Source organism: Anomaloglossus baeobatrachus, chromosome 1 (assembly GCF_048569485.1).
Source record: "Anomaloglossus baeobatrachus isolate aAnoBae1 chromosome 1, aAnoBae1.hap1, whole genome shotgun sequence".
Taxonomy (NCBI): domain Eukaryota; kingdom Metazoa; phylum Chordata; class Amphibia; order Anura; family Aromobatidae; genus Anomaloglossus; species Anomaloglossus baeobatrachus.
The window spans coordinates 687,979,928-688,000,759 of record NC_134353.1 but is presented as its reverse complement, the minus strand read 5'-3'; the positions used below and the strand labels follow the sequence as shown (position 1 = coordinate 688,000,759).

The 20,832-nt window shown below is 47.8% G+C and overlaps 1 protein-coding gene across 1 annotated transcript in view; it reads left to right on the top strand.

The window, feature by feature from the left end:
• CHEK2 (checkpoint kinase 2) overlaps positions 1-20,832 on the top strand; it is a 130,570-nt gene that overhangs the window by 13,943 nt on the left and 95,795 nt on the right. The window contains exons 3-4 of the mRNA XM_075320136.1: positions 830-954; positions 2,028-2,175. Coding sequence (XP_075176251.1) covers positions 830-954; positions 2,028-2,175 — 273 coding nt within the window. The remainder of the gene's footprint in view (positions 1-829; positions 955-2,027; positions 2,176-20,832) is intronic.

Here is a 20,832-nt window from a genome sequence, read left to right as displayed (position 1 = left end):
TGCAGACAGGTGAGTATGATTTTTTTTTTTTTTTTTTTTTTTTTTTCTCTTTCTACTGTTCACTTTTGATTTCACAGCTGCTTCCATCTCTCGCCCGGACATAGCACAGGAGCGGACGCGATGGCGGTACCGGGAGGCTTCACGCTTCTGTGTTTACCAACAGAATGAATCCTCTTCCTGTATATGTCACTTTACTGCCCACCCCTTGCGTTTATAGCTGCGTTTTTAGTCATAGAAACGCACTAAAACGCAGCTATATTTGCAATTTGCGTTTTTAATTGCGTTTTTGAACATCTCATTGAACTCAATGGGTGGAAAACGCAAAAATAATTGACATGCTGCGTTTTTCTGAGCAAAAACGCACCCGAAAAACGCACTGTGCGCACATAGCCTAAGACGTCCCGGCGTTATTGTCTAAAACACTTTAGGATAAGAGACAGGACTTTTTATTTCTGGTCTGTTTGCACTGCCGAGATTGATGTTTAATAATCAAATTGCTTAAAGGGGTTTTCTGAAAATTAATAGGGGTTAACTTACTAATCAATGGAGTCTGACTCTAGGGACACCCAGTGTTCCTGAGAACATGGCTCAACTTAGGCCTCTGTGTGTTCGTGCCCAACATCGCCCTTTATTCAAAGCCTATGGGAAATAGCCAAGCGTTGTATTATTCAGCTCTCTATGATGGAGGAATGCTATACAAATCTTGGGGACATATTTTGTTTCCTAAGTCCCAAAGTTCTGTAATTTTGTTAAACATTTCTTTGCTCTGAAAAGAATGACTCTTCGCACCCTCCACACTTTTCTTACTGTGTTGTTTTTTCTTCTACAGACTGTGTGATTGATGAATATATGTTCGGAAGGAATAGGAAGTGTGACTATACGTTTGATAGGCCAGTGATAAACCAGACCGAGAGATTTAAAACTTACAGTAAACATCACTTTCGGATTTTTAGGGTAAGTATCCTAAATATCTGATGGCTACCATCTAAGATACTCATCCATCCCTACAGATGTACAGTGGGACCTTGGATTAGGAGTAACTTGGTTTGAGAGCGTTTTACAAGACAAGCAAAGCTTTTTACAAATTTGTAACTTGGTTTAAGAGCAATGCTTTGCAATAAGAGCAAATACTCACCGTACACACTTCTGGTTCTGTCCTTTCACCACGCTCTGACCTGCTGTGGAGGTAACTTTCTGTACATATGTACTGTATACTGTATACCATTGTACAGTACAGTATATACTATATAGCATGTCTATCAGTTTGCATTTGTGGATACAGTATTGTATTTTCTTTCTGCTAACCAGTGCAGCTCATTGCTTATACTGTACCTCTCACACCAACAATTCTATTGTAAGCTAATGTGCAGTTTAATGTTTTTAGGTTTTGTACTGTACAGTATTTTGTATCAGTGCACTGTAATAATTTTATATGAATACAGGACATTATTTTGGGTTACTGTAATAAGTTTGTATAAATGCAGCAAATATTTTTGGGTTGTGGAACGAATTGTCTGCGTTTCAATTATTTCCTATGGGAAAATTTGCTTTGATATAAGAGTAACATGACTCAAGAGCAGACTCCCGAAACCAAGTATGCTCGTAATCCAAGGTTCCACTGTAGTTTAAAGTGATACTTTAGGGCATGTGCACACAGTAATTTTCTAATGGATAGGGTTTGTAGCGCACCAAAAAAGTCTGTTTATTTTTTTGTTGTGTTTTTTTTTTTTTTTTCTGTTTTTTGTTGTTTTTTTTTTTTAAAAGATTTAACATATGTATGGCAATGGGCATAATTAGCTTAGTCTCTAAAGCCATAAAGTGTTAGTGGTCAGCAGAAAAAAAAATAAGATCGCGACAAACGTGTATATTATCGAATTCTCATATGTTAGGGTCAGTGGCCGAAGATTGTAAAATCGCAGTTATATCCAATTCTTTTATAAATATGCAGAATTATATTCTACAGTCAGATCAGAGTCTGCAAACTAACAATTTTATTTTAATATATGTTTATTTCCTTGTGACTTTAGGAAACTGGACCTTCTCCGTCCCCTGTGGCATACATAGAGGATCTGAGTAACAATGGGACATTTTTAAATGACTCGTTAATTGGACAGAAGATGACACTACCTTTAACAAATAATGCTGAAATTGCCATCTCTTTACCAACAAATAAAGGTACCATTGTGATAATACTAATGTGTATTACTCTGAGCATTTCATGGTGGGTGGACTGATGACTGTAGGCTTTAGGAGCCCATTGCACCAAGCCAAGAGTCACTTTAGTATCTTCAGTAGTTAATAAAATGTCACATAGACTTCTATGGAAATCAGCCCTAAAAAGTCACCTGAATGCAGCAAATTTCTGCATTGGCTACCTTGGATTTACCCAGCCCTGGTCAAAGCTATGTTTAAGTGTGCAGTCAGGTTAAGGCCGAATTTAGATATCTGTGTTGCGATCCACTTATGGACGGCAAGCATTGGCTAGCTGCAAGTCATGTCACCGGCTATCTGTCCATGCATCATGGTCCATACTGTAGATAGACTATGTTTCACAGATGTCGTCCACCTTTCCCTGCATTAGGCGTAAGGCCAGGTTGACATAGGTGTAATATGGACACACTTTTCCGTCTGCATTTCGTCCCCAAATCCTGATACAATGGGATCTCTGTGATGCTATTATGCTCAGGTAAAGATGATTTATGGGTGTAACATGTATCTGCCATAAAAGCCACACCAGAAATTAAAATCTGACTTTTCATTACTGCTTTGCAGTTTAGCCATGGTTGGCATCATTGCATGGTTGGGTGCATAAATGTCAGCGTGAAAACACCTCAATGCGTTAAATGCAACTTTTCTTCGGCGCTCCATTGGGAGACCCAGACGATTGGGTGTATAGTACTGCCTCCGGAGGCCACACAAAGCATTACACTAAAAAGTGTAAGGCCCCTCCCCTTCTGGCTATACACCCCCAGTGGGATCACTGGCTCACCAGTTTTTCTGCTTTGTGCGAAGGAGGTCAGACATCCACGCATAGCTCCACTGTTTTTAGTCAGCAGCAGCTGCTGACTATGTCGGATGGAAGAAAAGTGGGCCCATATGGGGCCCCCAGCATGCTCCCTTCTCACCCCACTTTTGTCGGGTGTTTGTTAAGGTTGAGGTACCCATTGCGGGTACGGAGGCTGGAGCCCACATGCTGTTTTCCTTCCCCACCCCCCCTCAGGGCTCTGGGTGAAGTGGGATCTTACAGGTCTCCAGGCACTGAGACCGGGCTCCATCCACAGACCCAGAGAACCTGCTGGATATGGAGCTGAGTATCGTCAGGGACAGGGCCCTGCTACATTAAGGTACTCTGTGTCCCCGTACACATCGCGCACACACACACCAGCATTGCTGGGAGTGCTAGTGCGCCGGGGACAACAGCGCGGAGCGCTCGTGCTATTATTCACGGCAGCTTTGCTGTGTGAATTTATGTATTGGGAACTGCCGCGCCGCGCCGCTGCTAGGTGTTTTTACACTGTGGCGTGGCTGGGACTTGTGGTGCGCCGGGGACTCCGCGCTGGCCGTGCACATAGGACGGCCGCGCTTATTACTCGAGTCCCCGGCTTTGCGGCCTAGTTTTCGTTTCGTTCCCGCCCCCAGCCCTGCCAGTCAGGGGAGAGGCAGGACGCTGTACAGAAAGTCAGCGCCGAGGGCTGGAGTCTGCTTTGCATTCTCCAGCCCCCTTCACTGGACACAGTGGGACGCCGGTTTCCCGCTCTTGCCTGGGGCACGCCCACGGCCCGCCCCTCGTCACACGAGCTGGAGAAGGACGCCGGCAGCCATTCCTGCAGTCCGAACTGGAGAACGGAGACAAGCTCTGGGCAACCAGTCACAGGACTCTGGCGACCACACACCCGCCTATAGGCGGGCGGTAAGCAGCACCTGAAGTGCTGACCCCACTAAATACCGTTGTGTCCATTTGTATTTTATGCTTACACTGCACTGTAGGTCGCTATTTTTGGCTATATGCCCTCTTAGATGGCGAGACAACAGCAGCAAAAAAGCAAGGGTGCTAAAGCACAGGCTTTCTATGCTGCTTGTATTGCATGTGCTGAAGTGTTCATTTGTACTTATGCTTGTATGCTATACATTGCACTGTACGGTCGCTATTCTTGGCGATATTCTCCTAGATGGCTAGTCTACAGCAGCAAAAAAGCAAGGGTGCCAAGGCACAGGCTTTCTAAGCTGCTCATTTTGCATGTGCTGAAGTGCTTATTTGTACTTTATGCTTGTATGCTATACATTGCACTGTACGGTCGCTATTCTTGGCTATATGCTCCTAGATGGCTAGACTACAGCAGCAAAAAAGCAAAGGTGCTAAGGCACAGGCTTTCTAAGCTGCTCATATTGCATGTGCTGAAGTGCTCATTTGTACTTTATGCTTGTATGCTATACATTGCACTGTGCGGTCGCTATTCTCGGCTATATGCTCCTAGATGGCTAGACTACAGCAGCAAAAAAGCAACACAGGCTTCTATGCTGCTTTTACTGCATGTGATACTGTTCCACCGGCAGGTTCCACTGACCCCCGTTGTGTGCAATGCTCCCCTGTAGCACTTGGCAGCCGGGGTCTCTACTAGAGGTGGCCAAAGGAACCACCTGTGAACCCTGTCCATGGACAGGGACGGTGTTGCAGTTTCGGCTGATAGATTGTCATGGGATAGTGACTTGCAGTCCAGACAGGCCATGGGCAATCTTGATCATTGCTCCCTGGCCACCCTCATTTGGAACAAAATCAGTGCTCCGGGGGGGTCCCAGGCATTCCAGGGTGAAGGCTCTGACACGGACGACAGTCCCAGACAGCCTAAGCGAGCTCGCTGGGAGCGGCACTCGGCCTCATCACTAGTCAGGGTCACAGCAACACCGGATGGTGACGCCATGGTGACTGATCTTATGGCGTCCAGCAATGGCATGTTGGATATCTCTCCCCCAGCTCCTTCAGTGGAGGAGTCAGCTTCCCAGCAGGAGAAATCCCATTTCAGTATCTCAAGCGTACATTGAGTACTTTTCTGGCCACGCTGACTTCAGAGAAGCAGTGCAGAATCACCACGCTTACCAGATAAGCGTTTCTCCAAATGTATTAAGGATACATGTTATTCCTTTCCCCCTGACGTGGTCAGGCGCTGGACCCAGGGTCCAAAGGTGGATCCCCCAATCTCCAGGCTTGCGGCTAGATCCATAGTTGCAGTGGAGATGGTACTTCACTTAAAGATGCCATTGACAGACAGATGGACCTCTGGTTGAAATCTGTCTATGAAGCTATCGGCGTGTCGGTTGCTCCGGCATTCGCAGCCGTATGGGCACTCTAAGCTATGTCAGCTGGTCTTGCGCAGCTGGTCTTGAGCACAGGTACATCTGTGCCGCAGGTAGCGTCCTTATCCTCGCAATGTCTGCATTGCGACTTACCCTAAATGCTGTCCGAGAGAGACAGTCGAGGTTTCGGTCCTTCCCAGGCTCGGGCAGGTCCAAATTGTCCTAGTCCAAAAGGGCTCAAAAGGCTCAGAGGGGCTCAGATTCCAGGCGGGCTCAATCACGCCCAAGGAAGGCAGCCAGAGGAACCGCTTCCAAGGCGGTCTCCTCATGACTTTAAGCTCTCTCTCTCCGCATCCGCGGTTGGTGGCAGACTCTCTCGCCTTGGCGACATTTAGCTGCCACAGGTCACAGACCGGTGGGTGAGAGACATTGTGTCTCACGTGTACAGGATAGAGTTCTGTTCTCTGCCTCCGGCTCGATTCTTCAGAACTTCCCCACCTACCCACCGAGCCGATGCTCTTCTGCAGGCAGAAGGAGTGGTAATTCCTGTTCCTCTTCAGGAACAAGACACGGTTTTTCCTCCAATCTGATTGTGGGGGACCTAAAACTGCTCAACAAGCACGTGAAGGCCAGGCGGTTCCGGATGGCGTCCCTCCGCTCCGTCATTGCCTCAAGGTCTCAAGGAGATTTCCTAGCATCAATAGACACAGGATGCTTATCTCCACGTGCCGATTGCTCCAGAGCACCAACGTTTGCTACGTTTCGTTATTGAAGACGAGCATCTTCAGTGCGTAACCCTGCCCTTCGGTCTGGCGACAGCCCTACGGGTTTTCACCAAGTTCAGGGCAGCAGTGGGAACAGTCCTGCACTCTCAGGGTCACTCGGTGATCCTTCCTTGGACGGTCGACTGGTCAAGGCACCCTCTCAAGAGGCATGCCAACACAGCCTGAGCGTAGCGCTGGAGACTCTCCAGAGTTTCGGGTGGATCATCATCTTCTCAAGGTTAAATCTGACCGACCCAATCGCTGACATATCTGGGCATGGAGTGTCACGCTCCCTCAGCGATAGTGAAGCTTCCGCTGGACACGTTCACTACAGACGGGGGTGCAGTCTCTCCTTCATGGCCAGTCACACCCCTTAACACGACTCATGCAGAGGCAGTCGCTTTCGCGCAGTTTCATCTGCGTCCACTCCAATGTGGCATTCTTTGCCAATGGGATGGGAAGTCGACGTCCCTAGAAGGAACGTCCCCCTTCTCAGACGGTCAAGGACTCTCTTCAGAGGAGTCCATCCTTCAAATCAATGTGCTGGAAATCTGGGCAGTGTATCTTGCCCTGCAAGCCTTCCAGCCGTGGCTGGAAAGCACACACATCCGAATTCAGTCGGACAACTCCACAGCGGTGGCATACATCTACCACCAAGGCGGAACACGCAGTCGGCAAGCCTCCCAGGAAGTCCGGCGGAGTCTGATGGGGGTGGAAGACAGAGCATCCACCATATCCGCAGTTCACATCCCGGGCGCAGAAAACTGGGAAGCAGACTTCCTCTGTTGCCAGGGTATGGACGCAGGGGAAGGGTATCTTCACCCGGACGGTTTTCAGGAAATCTGTCAACGCTGGGGGATGCTGAACGTCGACCTAATAGCGTCTCGGCACAACAACAAGGTTCCGATTTTCATGGCGCGGTATCACGATCAAAGAGCTCTGGCGGCAGACGCCTTAGTTCAGGTTTGGTCGCAGTTCCAGCTACCTATGTGTTTCCCCCTCTGACACTGCTGCCCAGAGGGCTACGCAACATCAGGTCCGTTTGCCGCCGCGCCATCCTCATCGCCACAGACTGGCCGAGGAGGTCGTAGTCCCCGGATCTGTGGCATCTCACGGTCTGCCAACCGTGGGCACTACCAGCCCGGCCAGACTTACTGTCCCAAGGGCCGTTTTTTCCATTTGAATTCTACGGCCCTGAACCTGACGGTATGGCCTTTGAGTCCTGAATCCTAGCGTCTTCAGGATTATCTCAGGACGTCATTGCCACCATGAGACAGTCTAGAAAACCGACGTCTGCCAAGATCTACCACAGGATGTGGAGGATATTCTTCTCTTAATGCTCTGCTCAGGGAGTGTCTCCCTGCCCATTTGCATTCCCACTTTTCCTTCCTTCCTGCAATCTGGTTTGGAAAAAGGTTGTCACTCGGCTCCCTCAAAGGACAAGTCTCAGCGCTATCTGTATTCTTCAGAAGCGCCTAGCACCACTTCCTCAGGTACACACGTTCCTGCAGGAGGTTTGTCACATTGTCCCTCTGTACAAACGGCCGTTGGACCCATGGGATCTGAACAGGGTACTAATTGCTCTCTAGAAGCCGCCCTTCGAGCCTCTGAGAGATGTTTCACTCTCTCGACTTTCCCAGAAAGAGGCCTTTCTGGTAGCGGTCACGTCTCTTAGGAGAGTGTCCGAGCTAGCAGCGCTGTCATCCAAAAGCTTCCTTCCTGGTGTTTCACCAAGGCAAGGCAGTGCTGCGCCCGATTCCGGAGTTCTCCCTACGGTGGTATCCCCCTTTCATCTCAATCAGGATATCTCCTTACCTTCTTTTTGCCTCATCCATTTCATCGATATGAAATGGATTTGCATTTGTTGGATCTGGTGAGAGCACTCAATCTACATTTCCCACACGGCGCCTCTGCGCCGCTCGGATGCGCTCTCTGTGCTTGTCGCTAATCAGCGTAAAGAGTCGCAGGCTTCCAAATGCACCCTGGCTCGATGGATCAAGGAACCAATTCTTGAAGCCTACTGTTCTGCTGGGCTTCCGGTTCCATCACGGCTGAAAGCCCATTTTACCAGAGCCGTGGGTGCGCCCTCGGCATTACGGCACCAGGCTACGGCTCAGCAGGTGTGCCAGGCAGCTACCTGGTCGAGTCTGCACACTTTCACCAAGCATTGTCAGGTGCATACCTACGCTTAGGCGGATGCCAGCTTAGGTAGAAGAGTCCTGCAGGCGGCGGTTGCCTCCTTGTAGGGAAGGGCTGTTTTACAGCTCTAACATGAGGTATTTCTTTACCCACCCAGGGACAGCTTTTGGACGTCCCAATCGTCTGGGTCTCCCAATGGAGCGCCGAAGAAGAAGGGAATTTTGTTACTTACCGTAAATTCCTTTTCTTCTAGCTCCTATTGGGAGACCCAGCACCCGCCCTGTTGTCCTTCGGGATTTTTGGTTGTTTTTCGGGTACACATGTTGTTCATGTTGAATGGTTTTCAGTTCTCCGATGTTACTTCGGAGTGAATTTGTTTAAACCAGTTATTGGCTTTCCTCCTTCTTGCTTTTGCACTAAAACTGGTGAGCCAGTGATCCCACTGGGGGTGTATAGCCAGAAGGGGAGGGGCCTTACACTTTTTAGTGTAATGCTTTGTGTGGCCTCCGGAGGCAGTACTATACACCCAATCGTCTGGGTCTCCCAATAGGAGCTAGAAGAAAAGGAATTTACGGTAAGTAACAAAATTCCCTTCTTTTATTCTTTTTTTCTCACTCTGGTAAAACGTCATTTACAGCAGCAAAATCTGTGGCTTTTCAAAGGGAATCTGTCAGCAGGTTTTTGCTACCTCATCTGATAGCCGCATCATATAAGCCTGCTTTATACCTTACGATCCAGCATACAATATCGTATGCGATCGTAACCGCCCCCATCGTATGTGCAGCACGTTCAATTTGTTGAATGTGCCGCACAAACGATTAACACCCGTCACACGTACTTACCCGTCCATACGACCTCGATGTGGGCGGCGAACATCCACTTCCTGGAGTGGGAGGGACGTTCGGCGTCACAGCGACGTCACGCGGCAGCCGGCCAATAGAAGTGGAGGGGCGGAGCTGAGCGGGACGTAAACATCCCGCCCACCTGCTTCCTTCCGCATTACCGGCCGGGAGCCGCAGGACGCAGGTAAGATCTGTTCATCGTTCCCGGGGTGTCACACACTGCAATGTATGCTACCCCGGGTACGATGAACAATCTGACGTTCAATTCATGAGGAATGAATGACGTGCGTGCGATGAACGTTTTACCGTTCAATAGCAATCGCACGTAGCTGTTACACACTGCAATGTACCTTACGATGCCGGATGTGCGTCATTTACGACGTGACCCCGCCGACACATTGTAAGATACATTGCAGCGTGTAAAGCGGGCTATAGACAAAGAGATTCTGAATCCAATGATGTATCACTTTGGTTACTGGCTGTAGCTGTTCTGACACAATCAGAATTTCTACAGTTAGCCATGTAGCAGACCTGAGAGAGCTGCTCCCACACACACCAGGCTCTCTATAGAGTTTGACAGCTCACTGTCGATCAGAGGAGGGGTTTGTCGGACAGTGGTGTATGCGACATTGTACTCTGAGCAATAAGTCCTGCTGCTTAACCTCATAACGACGGCCTAACGTCTCAAAACGTCGGAATTGCAGGGTACTTATTCTATTCTGACGCTTTGAGACGGTCTGCCAAAAAAAGCCTGTAGCGCCCTCAGCGACTGAAAATCTCAGTCGCCCCCGAGCTGAGACGCCCCCCCCCCCCCCAGATTATGAATCGGGGTGGTTTTTTGGACCGCGATAATGTGATCGTCGGTATACACCATATACCGCCGATCACATAGAGGAAAAAAAAATGGCAGATAAAACTGATTTTCTTTTTAATCTGACGTGATCAAACATGTCAGATGAGAAAGATATAAGCCCCTAGTGCCCCCAAGGTGGCCGGCACTAGAGAAATGCCCCCACCCCTTCCTCCGGAACGCTGTGTTGTGCAGTACAAGCAGTGGAAGGATTTTTAGAAATCTCCAGCTCTCGTCACTTCTTTTCTCTGCAGCATAAACTGACCTGCGGGCGGCTTCCTGAGCAGCATCATGTCAATTTATGCTGCGGAGACTAAATTGTTCTTCAAAGGGAGAATAAAGTCCGCAGGGGCCCGAACCCGGATTGTATGCACAGGCAGCTGAATTCTCCCCTGGACAACACCTACATCTCTGCAGGAGGGCTGGCACTGCGTCCTAGACTGTGTCGCCGGATTGTGGGCACATAGCCTAAAAGTGATAAATTTGGCGCTACAGCAACATTTTTGTGAAGTACCTGAAAAACAAAAGGAGGACAAACGACCAAACGCCCAGATAATTTTTATATAAAGAGTTTATTTTAGAAAAGTGCACATGTAAAGGGTGAAACAGGAATGATACAGGACTTAAAAGCCCCAAACAAGGTCACAGAACCCACATATATATAGCTGCTAGACATGCTAAATGATAAGGCACCTTTACTATGGAAATATCAGGAGCGTCCACTAGATGTCACTAGAGCATCCCGTGCCATAGCCCTGCGTGTACATATAACATAGCTGGGAAGATTCCCACCATAATCAAAACAAACAGTATATATACTCACTGTGGAGCCACACGAAGGGACGCTGGGTGCCAAATAGAAAGGAGGGGGGGACCGTGACCCACCCGACGGCCGTTTCTGCAACTCGAGGTTGCCCCCTGACGAAGGCAACCTCGAGTAAATATTGCGACTAGCCCTTAATAGTCCATATCTGCACAGTGGTAGTTTTTTCACATATCCACTAATCCTATGTACTATCTATGTACTGGGCAGCAGTATACTATCTACCATGTGTAGTAGGTTGTTGGTAATTAATTATATGGATTTTTGTGAAGTACCTGTAGATTCAAAATTCTGACTATAGCCCTGAATAAAGTGTTTGAAGGGTCTAGTTTCCAAAATGGGGTCACTTGTTGGGGGGTTTCTGCTGTATAGGGGCCCTGCAAATGTGACATGGTGCCTGCAATTTATTTAAACGTTTACAAAATTGAAATCATGCTCCTTCCGTTCCGAGCCCTACTGTTTGTCCAAATAGAGAGTTTTTTGCCACATATGGGGTATCACTGCGTTCATAGGAAATTGGCTAACAAACTGTGTGGTCCAGTTTTTGGTATTTCCTCTTGAAAAAGTGAGGAATTTGGTGCTAAAGCAACATTTTTCTGAAAAAAAATTAAAATTTTCAATATGACTTCCTAAGGTTATCAAATTCTATGAAGTACCTGTAGGTTCAAAATGGTCACTATAATCATAGATAAAATCCTTGAGGTGTCTAGTTTCCAGAATGGGGTCACTTGTGGGGGAGCTCCACTGTTTAGGCACCTCAGGGGGTCTCCAAATGCAACATGGCGTTCACTAATGATTTCTGCCAATTTTGCAGTCAAATGGCGCTCTTTTCCTTCCGAGCCCTGCCATGCGCCCAAACAGTTGATTTCCACAACATATGATGTATCGGCGAACTCAGGAGAAATTGCACAATAAATTTTATGGTGCATTTTTTTTCCTGTTAGCTTTTTTTTCCCACGAAGGTATCTGGTTGATGTAACAATTTTGTGGTAAAATTTTTTTTTTATTTTTATTTTCACGGCGTTCTAAAATTTTTTGCAGCACCTGGGGGTTCAGGTTACTCACCAAACATCTTGATAAATTCCTTGAGGGGCCTAGTTTCCAAAATGGGGTCACTTGTGGGGGGTTTCTGCTGTTTACATACCTTTTTAGGGGCCCTACAAATGCAACATGGTGCCTACAATCTTTTCCAGCCAAATTTGCTTTCCAAAATTCAAATATTTCTCCATCCTTTCCAAGTCCTCCCATTTTTCCAAACAAAGGTTTCTGACCACATGTGAGGAATCTCCGCACTCATAAGAAAGTGGGTAACAAATGTCATGGTCCAATTTTTGGAGTTACCTCTTGAAAAAGTGAAAAAATTGATGCTAAAGCAACATTTTTCAAAAAAAAAAAAAATGAAAAGTTTCAATATGACAATGCAACGTTATCAAAATCTGTGAAGTATTTGTGGGTTCAAAAATGCTCACTATACCCCTAGATAGAAGCCTTGAGAGGTGTAGTTTCCAAAATGACGTCACTGGATAGGGGTTTCTGCTTATTAGGTATCTTACTGGACCTGTAAATTCGACATGGTCTGTTTCAGCCAAATTTGCTTTCCAAAATTCAAATACTGCTCCTTCTGTTCCGAGCCCTCCCATTTGTCCAAACAGAGGTTTCTCGCCACATGTGGGGTATCGGCGCGCTCATAAGAAAGTGGGTAATACGTTTTGGGGTTCATTTTGTTGTGTTATTTCTTCTAAAAGTGAATAAATTTTGGGTAGAGCAACATTTTTAGGTAAAAATTTTATTTTTTGCTTTTTTTTCATTCCACATCGCTTTAGTTCCTGTGAAGCACCTGAAGGGTTAATAAACTTCTTGGATGTGGTTTTGAGTACTTTTGGGGGTGCAGTTTTTAGAATGGGGGTCACTTTTGGGTATTTTCTGTCACCTAGGCATCTTAAAGTCACTTCAAATGTGATGTGGTCACTAAAAAAAAAAATGGTTTTGTACATTTTGTTGAAAAAATGGGAAATTGCTGATAAATTTTGAACCCTTCTAACTTCCTAACAAAAAAAAAATTGTTTGAGAAATTGCGCTGATGTAAAGTAGACATGTGGGAAATGTAATTTATTAACTATGTTGTGTCACAGAACTCTCTGGTTTAAGGGCAGACAAATTCAAAGTTTGAAAATTGCAAAATGTTCATCAAATTTCCAATTTTTATTTTTTTCACAAATATAAGCAAAAAATATTGTCCTAAATTTACCATGATCATGAACAACAATATGTCACAAAAAACAATTTCAGAACCACCGGGATCCGCTGAAGCGTTCCAGGGTTATAACGTCATAAAGTGACACTGGTCAGATCTGCAAAAAATGGCCGTGTCCTCAGGGACAAAACTGACTTCATCCTTAAGGCTATGTGCGCACTTACCGGATTTTGCCGCAGATTTGCTGCATGTTTCGCTGCAGAAAATGTTCATAACATCTCTGCAGTGAATCACCAGCAAAACCTATGGGCAAAAAAAATCCTGTGCGCACTGGGCGGAATTTGACAGCAAAAACAAGTGCATGTCACTTCTTTTCCGCACATCGCTGCGGGATTTCACTCCATTGACTCCAATGTAATCGTGAAATCCCGCAGGGAATAACGCAGGTAGCAAATTCTGTGCGGTTCACTGCGTTTTCCTGCGTTATTCCCTGCGGTATTTCGCGGTTTACCTCCGGTAATGTACATCACTTGCTTGCGGTTTTGCAGGGAAGTGATGTCATTACAGGAAGAGGAAGCCGTGCAGAGTAAACACACACACAGACATCACAGACATCACAGACATAGAACACATAGACACAGACACATAGAACACACATAGAAAGAAAACGGAAATATAGAAAAAAAAAAGAACGTGGGCTCCGCTGCATATTTACCATCCAGCCGAGGTAAGCACACAGCAGCGGCCCGGTATTCTCAGGCTGGGGAGGGAGAGGGGCAGGGTTAATGTCCCCCGCCTCACTCCCCCTCCGGCAGCCGAGAATATCAGCCGCAGCTGCCCCGGCACTGTCGCATACATTATGCGGCAGCACCGGGAGTGTCCTCGGCTCTTCCTGCCGCCGTGTAGCAGTGGCAGCAAGGTAATACAAGGGGTTAATGATGATGGGGGACCACCGCCATTAACCCCAGGCTTGATCATGGCAGCGTCTATGTGACAGCTGACATGATCAACCCGTAAGTAAAGTGAAAAAAACACAGACACCGAAAAATCCTTTATTTTAAATAAAACCAACAAGCCTCGTTAACCCTTTTATTAACCCCTCCCGCACCAAAGCTCCGGCGTAATCCACAGCTCCGGCTCCGGCGTCCTGCACTGCTGACATCCAGCCGCGACTGTCACAGACACAGGCTGAATGCAGCAGACAGCAGAGGTAATTACCGGTCATTTCCCACGGCCGGTAATGTGAACTCACTGCCGACCGTGGGAAATGCAGCGATCTGTCCTCTATCTATCCCTCTATCTATTCTTCTGTCTCTTTATCTATCTATCTATCTACTATCTCAGAATTAAATGACTTTTTTTTTTTTTCAATGTGCTTTATTGCATTGAATGCAATAAAGCACATCCCAACCCGCACGCGGCAATACCGCGAATAATACCGCGGTAAAACTGCGGCAAACCGCATGCGATTTTCTTTTCCCGCGGTTTTTTACCGCGGGTGCGGTAATCTTTGAGAGCATGCGGAATTTTCTCAAGGAAATTTCATTTCCCAGTGCGCACAGAGCCTAAAGGGGTTGTCCGACATAACAAAAATGTTTGAGTTTAAGCTAATCTGTGCTGTATTGTCATATTAATCACCCCTACATTGTTATTTTTTTGTTTTCTAACTTTTGTTCCTCTTGAATTATACCTTTATTCTGTGCAGCTTCTTGTTTACATTCAGCTCCAGCAAACATGACCACTTCCTGTGCTAAACCTCCCAATCACAGCTGGCACCGCCCGGCCTCAGTGTCCAGCCCCACCCCAGTGTCCAGCCGCACCCTCTGCCCGCCCCCTGCACACACATTCCCTGTCAGTATATTCTGCCCCAGCACTGACCTCTCATCACTACACGGCAGGACACTACACGGCAGATCACTACAGGGCAGCACACTACAGGACAGGACACTACAGGGCAGCACACTACAGGACAGGACACTACAGGGCAGCACATTACAGGACAGGACACTACAGGGCAGCACATTACAGGACACTACAGGACAGATCACTACAGGGCAGCACATTACAGGACACTACAGGGCAGCACATTACAGGGCAGCACATTACAGGGCAGCACATTACAGGGCAGCACATTACAGGGCAGCACATTACAGGGCAGCACATTACAGGGCAGCACATTACAGGACAGGACACTACAGGGCACTACAGGGCAGCACATTACAGGACAGGACACTACAGGGCACTACAGGGCAGCACATTACAGGACAGGACACTACAGGGCACTACAGGGCAGCACATTACAGGACAGGACACTACAGGGCACTACAGGGCAGCACATTACAGGGCACTACAGGGCAGGACACTACAGGGCACTACAGGGCAGCACATTACAGGGCAACACATTACAGGGCAGCACATTACAGGGCACTACAGGGCAGGACACTACAGGGCACTACAGGGCAGCACACTACAGGGCACTACAGGGCAGCACATTACAGGGCACTACAGGGCAGCACACTACAGGGCACTACAGGGCAGCACATTACAGGGCACTACAGGGCAGCACATTACAGGACACTACAGGGCAGCACACCACAGGGCAGGACACTACAGGGCAGCACATTACAGGGCACTACAGGGCAGCACACTACAGGGCAGCACATTACAGGGCAGCACATTACAGAGCACTACAGGGCAGGGCACTACAGGGCAGCACACTACAGGGCAGCACATTACAGGGCACTACAGGGCAGCACACTACAGGGCACTACAGGGCAGCACATTACAGTACAGGGCAGCACATTACAGGACAGGACACTACAGGGCAGCACATTACAGGGCACTACAGGGAAGCACACTACAGGGCAGCACACTACAGGGCACTACAGGGCAGGACACTACAGGGCAGGGCACTACAGGGCAGCGCACTACAGGGCAGCGCACTACACTACAACATTGCAAATAACACACATCGGGCTCTGCACCCCACACCACATCGGGCTCTGCACCGCATACACACACATCGGGCTGTGCACCGCATACACAAACATACATACATACATACATACATACATACATACATACATACATACACACACACACACACAGACACACACACACACACACACATCGGGCTGTGCACCACACACACACACACACACACACCACCCCATAGGGAGTACATACTCACCCGTCATCGCTCCTGCACGTTCGCGCGCTGTCTGTGCTCTAGACATATTAGCACAGTGGTGACGTCACCGCTGTGCTGAAGAGAGCTCAGACAGCGTGCAAGATGAGAAGCAGCGCTGCGCTGCTTCTCATCAGCACTTTCAAATGTACCGGCATCGGTAATCTCTGTTGCCGGTATATTTGAATGTGTGATCCTGAGCAGGGGGGCCGGTGCTGGAGCTGACACCATGGCAGCCGCCGCCAGGCCCCGCCGCCAGGTCACGGACCCCCACAGCAGTGCAGGGGGAGGTGCGGGGGAATGTGTGGGAGGGTGCAGGGAAGGGGGCGGGGCTCATCGCACTGTACAGCCCAGCAGGGAGGCGACATTCTGTTTCCACATTTGCATGTCAACATGGCCCTGCCCATGTAGACGTGCAATGACCGGAAGCCGCAAAATCGCGGCAGGAGCGGTCACATGACCGCTCTGAGCCGGGGGAGAGGGGCTGACAGCAGGGCAGGTAAGTGGTCTCTATCTACTTACCTGCCCCAATGTAGCCCAATAGGGAATTAATAAAAAAAAGCAAATTAAGCCGGATAACCCCTTTAAGGGGTTAAACAAACACAGTAAATAAACAATGACCTTGACAAGACAGGCATCCCTGAATTTTATGTTTTAACTCTTGCTGGATGCTGTCTTCAGCTTGCATAGCAAAACCCTGCTGACAGATTCCCTTTAAAAGCTAACGCTGCTCTTTTACTGAGATTGAAGGACCGCTCTTGATTCTGATTGGTTTTATGTGTATAAATCCACTTCCACCTGCTGGTGATTGCAGCTGATGCAGTACCACGTCTGGTCCACAGATACTTTGTAATATACTTCTTCGGTCCTGAGGTGATAGCTGCGGTGACATGAGGCTTTGTAATAGGTCAGTGGATAGCTATTGGCAGTATCAGATTCCTAAATTTACTATGTTGAAAACTATTTGAGGTGCTAAATGGAGGCATAATGTGTTTGCTCCTTGCTTGTCTTGTTAGAGATTGTGCAACATTATTTCTGGGGTGTTTGCCTACCAATATACCACATGTGTTCAGTGTTGGCACATTTTACTTACTGAATCGCCCCTTAATTTTAAAATGTTGCTGAGAGCGTTCGCAGGGCAGTGCAGTAATGCAAGCTTCTGCAATGATGACCCCATTTGTATTAGAATCGCCAGTAAGCTTTTGTAAAGCACTCTTACTAATAATGTACGACCATGACATTTAATACTTACCATATTTTCCGCCGTATAAGACGACTTTTTAACTCCTGAAAATCTTCTCAAAAGTCGTCTTATACGCCGGGTTTACACACAGTAAAAGATATTCTCACCTGTCCTCCATTCCCGCGGTGCCTCCAGCTGTTTCTTGCTGTCCGCAGGCACACAGACTCCTCCGTGATAGCGTGAACTGAGCGGCTGCTGCAGGATGTCGTCATGGCTTTACTATAGTTGAATGGTTTACGGCGCCACAAAGCATTGAACTGCAGTAAAGCGCTTACCTGTGTATTGGACGCGATTTACTGCAGTTGAATGCTTTGTGGCGCCATAAAGCATTCAACTGTAGTAAAGTGATGACGACATCCTGCAGCGGCCATTCTGTTCGCGCTATCATGGAGGAGTCTGTGTGTGGACTGCAAGAAGCAGCTGTAGGCACCGCGGGCACGGAGGAGAGGTGAGAATCTTTTATTGTGTGTAAACAACTGCATAATAGGGGACAGAAGGGAACCAGCAGGAGGTCATTATTAAACAATTGGCTCATTATTGCAGGGGACCTTATAGTCATGTCATACACAACGACAGCGACGACGACGTCGCTGCTAAGTCACCATTTTCTGTGATGTAGCAGCAACCTTTCTAGCGATGTCGCGGTGTGTGACATCCAGCAACAACCTGGCCCCTGCTGTGAGGTCGCCGGTTGTTGCTGAATGTCCTGGACCATTTTTTTGGTCGTTGCTCTCCCTCTGTGAAGCACAGATCGCTGTGTGTGACAGCGAGAGAGCAACAACTGAATGTGCAGTGAGCAGGGAGCCGGCTTCTGCGGACGCTGGTAACCAAGGTAAATATCGGGTAACCAAGCAAAGGCTTGGTTACCCGATATTTACCTTCGTTAACAGCGTCCGCAGCTTCTTGAAGCCGGCTCCCTGCTCCCTGCACACGTAGTCAAGGTACACATCGGGTAACTATAAGCAAAGCGGTTTGCTTATTAACCCGATGTGTACTCTGGCTACGAGTGCAGGGAGCCAGCGCTAAGCGGTGTGCGCTGGTAACCAAGCGAAGCACTTTGGTTACCCGATATTTACCTTAGTTACCAAGCGCAGCATCTCTTCCACGCGTCGCTGCTGGCTGGGGGCTGGTCACTGGTCGCTGGTGAGATCTGCCTGTTTGACAGCTCACCAGCGACCATGTAATGACGCAGCAGCGATCCTGATAAGGTCAGATCGTCGTCGTGATCGCTGCAGCGTCGCTAAGTGTGACCTAGGCTATAGAGCAGGGGACGTTACTATACAATGGGGAGATTACGGCAGAAGGTAATTATTAACCCCTTCACGACCGCGGGCAATAAAACTACGTCCTATTTTAACGTGACTTAACGACCAGGGACAGCCTAAAGTTCATTTGATTGCCGTGGCCATAGCAACGGCTTTCAAAGGATGTCCCCTGCTGTTTCTTACAGCAGGGTACCTTTGCTTGACCCCAGGGGTGGTGGCATCGCCACCCCCCATCGACGATCGATGTGATTGGCTGTTCAAATCTGAACCGCCAACCACATCATTCGCACTAATTTCGGCAAAAATAATACCTGAATTAGTGCGATACTGTGAGATCCGGCTATGAGGGGCTGAATCAGCTTCACCACATCATAGCCGGAGCTCTAACATGTCGCCCCCAGCCCCTGCAGCACTGATTGGAGCGATCGTGCTATGACGCGCAATCGCTCCAATCAGTGTGCAGTGGGGTGGTCTGATCTGCAGGTGGCTCACCTTGCAGCCCGTGCACGCTCCCGCGATCTGACTGCCTCCCCCATTATCTCTATTCTGCAGTTCCTTCCCCCTCTGCTCTTCCGCCCTCCCCCTCTGCTCTCCCCCGACGTCCTCTTACCTGTCTTCACCGGGTCGTCCGAGGTCTTCACTGGCCCGATCACATCTGCCTCCATCGCTGGGTCCTTCCTCTGTATTCTGCAGAGCTGTCCAACGTCCTGCCTGCTGCTCCTGTAAAGCCGTCCATCTCGCTTGCCTTCTGTTCCTCCTGCAGTTCTTCTGGTCAGTGATCCTCCTGCTAATCCTTTGGGTACTGTGAGTATAACTTTTTTTTTTTCTTTCTGTATCGCCTGTCCATTTTTACACTTCATCCGTCTGTGCGTGCCGCTGAGCGCTGATCAAGGATGCAGATTTCGTATCTGCATCCGTGATCCGTTTTCGGCGGGACTTATTTTTTCTCGTATCCCCGACGCTTTTTGTATCGCATCCGTCCGTATGTCCCGCCGAGCGCTGATCAGGGATGCACATGACGTATCTGCATCCATGGTCAGTTTTCGGCGGGACTTTTTTTCCCTATCCCCGACTGTTTTTGTATTGCATCCGACCGTGCGTCCTGCAGCGGCCGATCAGTGCACTGCGTCTGTGCGTTTGAAAAGTCAAATGGCTTTCCTTCACTTCTGAGCCCCGCCATGCACCCAAACAATTACTTTCCACCACATATGAGGTATCGTCGTACTCAGGAAAAATTGCACAATACGTTTTATGGTGCAGTTTTTCCTGGTACCGTTGTAAAAAAAAAAAGCTACCTGATTGATGCAAAAATTTTGTGGTAAAAAAAAAATAATAATTTTCACTGTTCAACATTATCAACTTCTGTGGAGCCCCTGGGGATAGAAGGGGCTCACCAAACATCTAGATAAATTCCTTGAGGGGTCTAATTCCAAAATGGGGTTATTTGTGGGGGAGCTCCACTGTTTAGGCACCGTAGGGGGTCTCCAAACGTGACATGGCGTCTGCTAATGATTCCAACCAATTTTGCTGTCAAATCTTGCTCCTCTTCTGAGCCCCGCCATGCGCCCAAACAATTACTTTCCACCACATATGAGGTATCGTCGTAGTCAGGAAAAAATGCACTATAAATTTCATGGTGCATATTTTCCTGATACCCTTGTGAAAAAAAAGCTACCTGGTTGAAGCAACAGTTTTGTGGTAAAATAAAAATGTTCTTCTTTTTACGGCTCAACATTTTATAAACTTCTGTGAAGCCCCCAGGTGTTCAAAGTGCTCACCAAACATCTAGAAAAATTATTTGTGGGCTCTAGTTTCCAAAATGGGGTCACTTGTGGGGGAGCTCCATTGTTTAGGCACCTCAGGGGGTCTTCAAACCCGACATGGCGTCCGCTAATGAGTCCAGCTAATTTTGTGTTCAAAAATTCAAATGGCGCTCCTTCCCTTTCGACCTCTCCCGTGCACCCAAACAATTGATTTTTACCACATATGGGGTATCGGCGTACTCAGGAGAAAAATGCACAATAAATTGTAGGGTGCACTTTCTCTTTTCTCCCTTGTGAAATTTTATGGCTAAAGTAACATTTTTGTGTTTAAAAAGTAACATTTTCATTTTTTCCTTCCACATTGCTTTGGTTCCTGTGAAACACCTGAAGGGTTAATAAACTTCTTGGATGTTATTTTGAGCAGAGTGAGGGGTGCAGTTTTTAGAATGGGGTCACTTTTGGGTATTTTC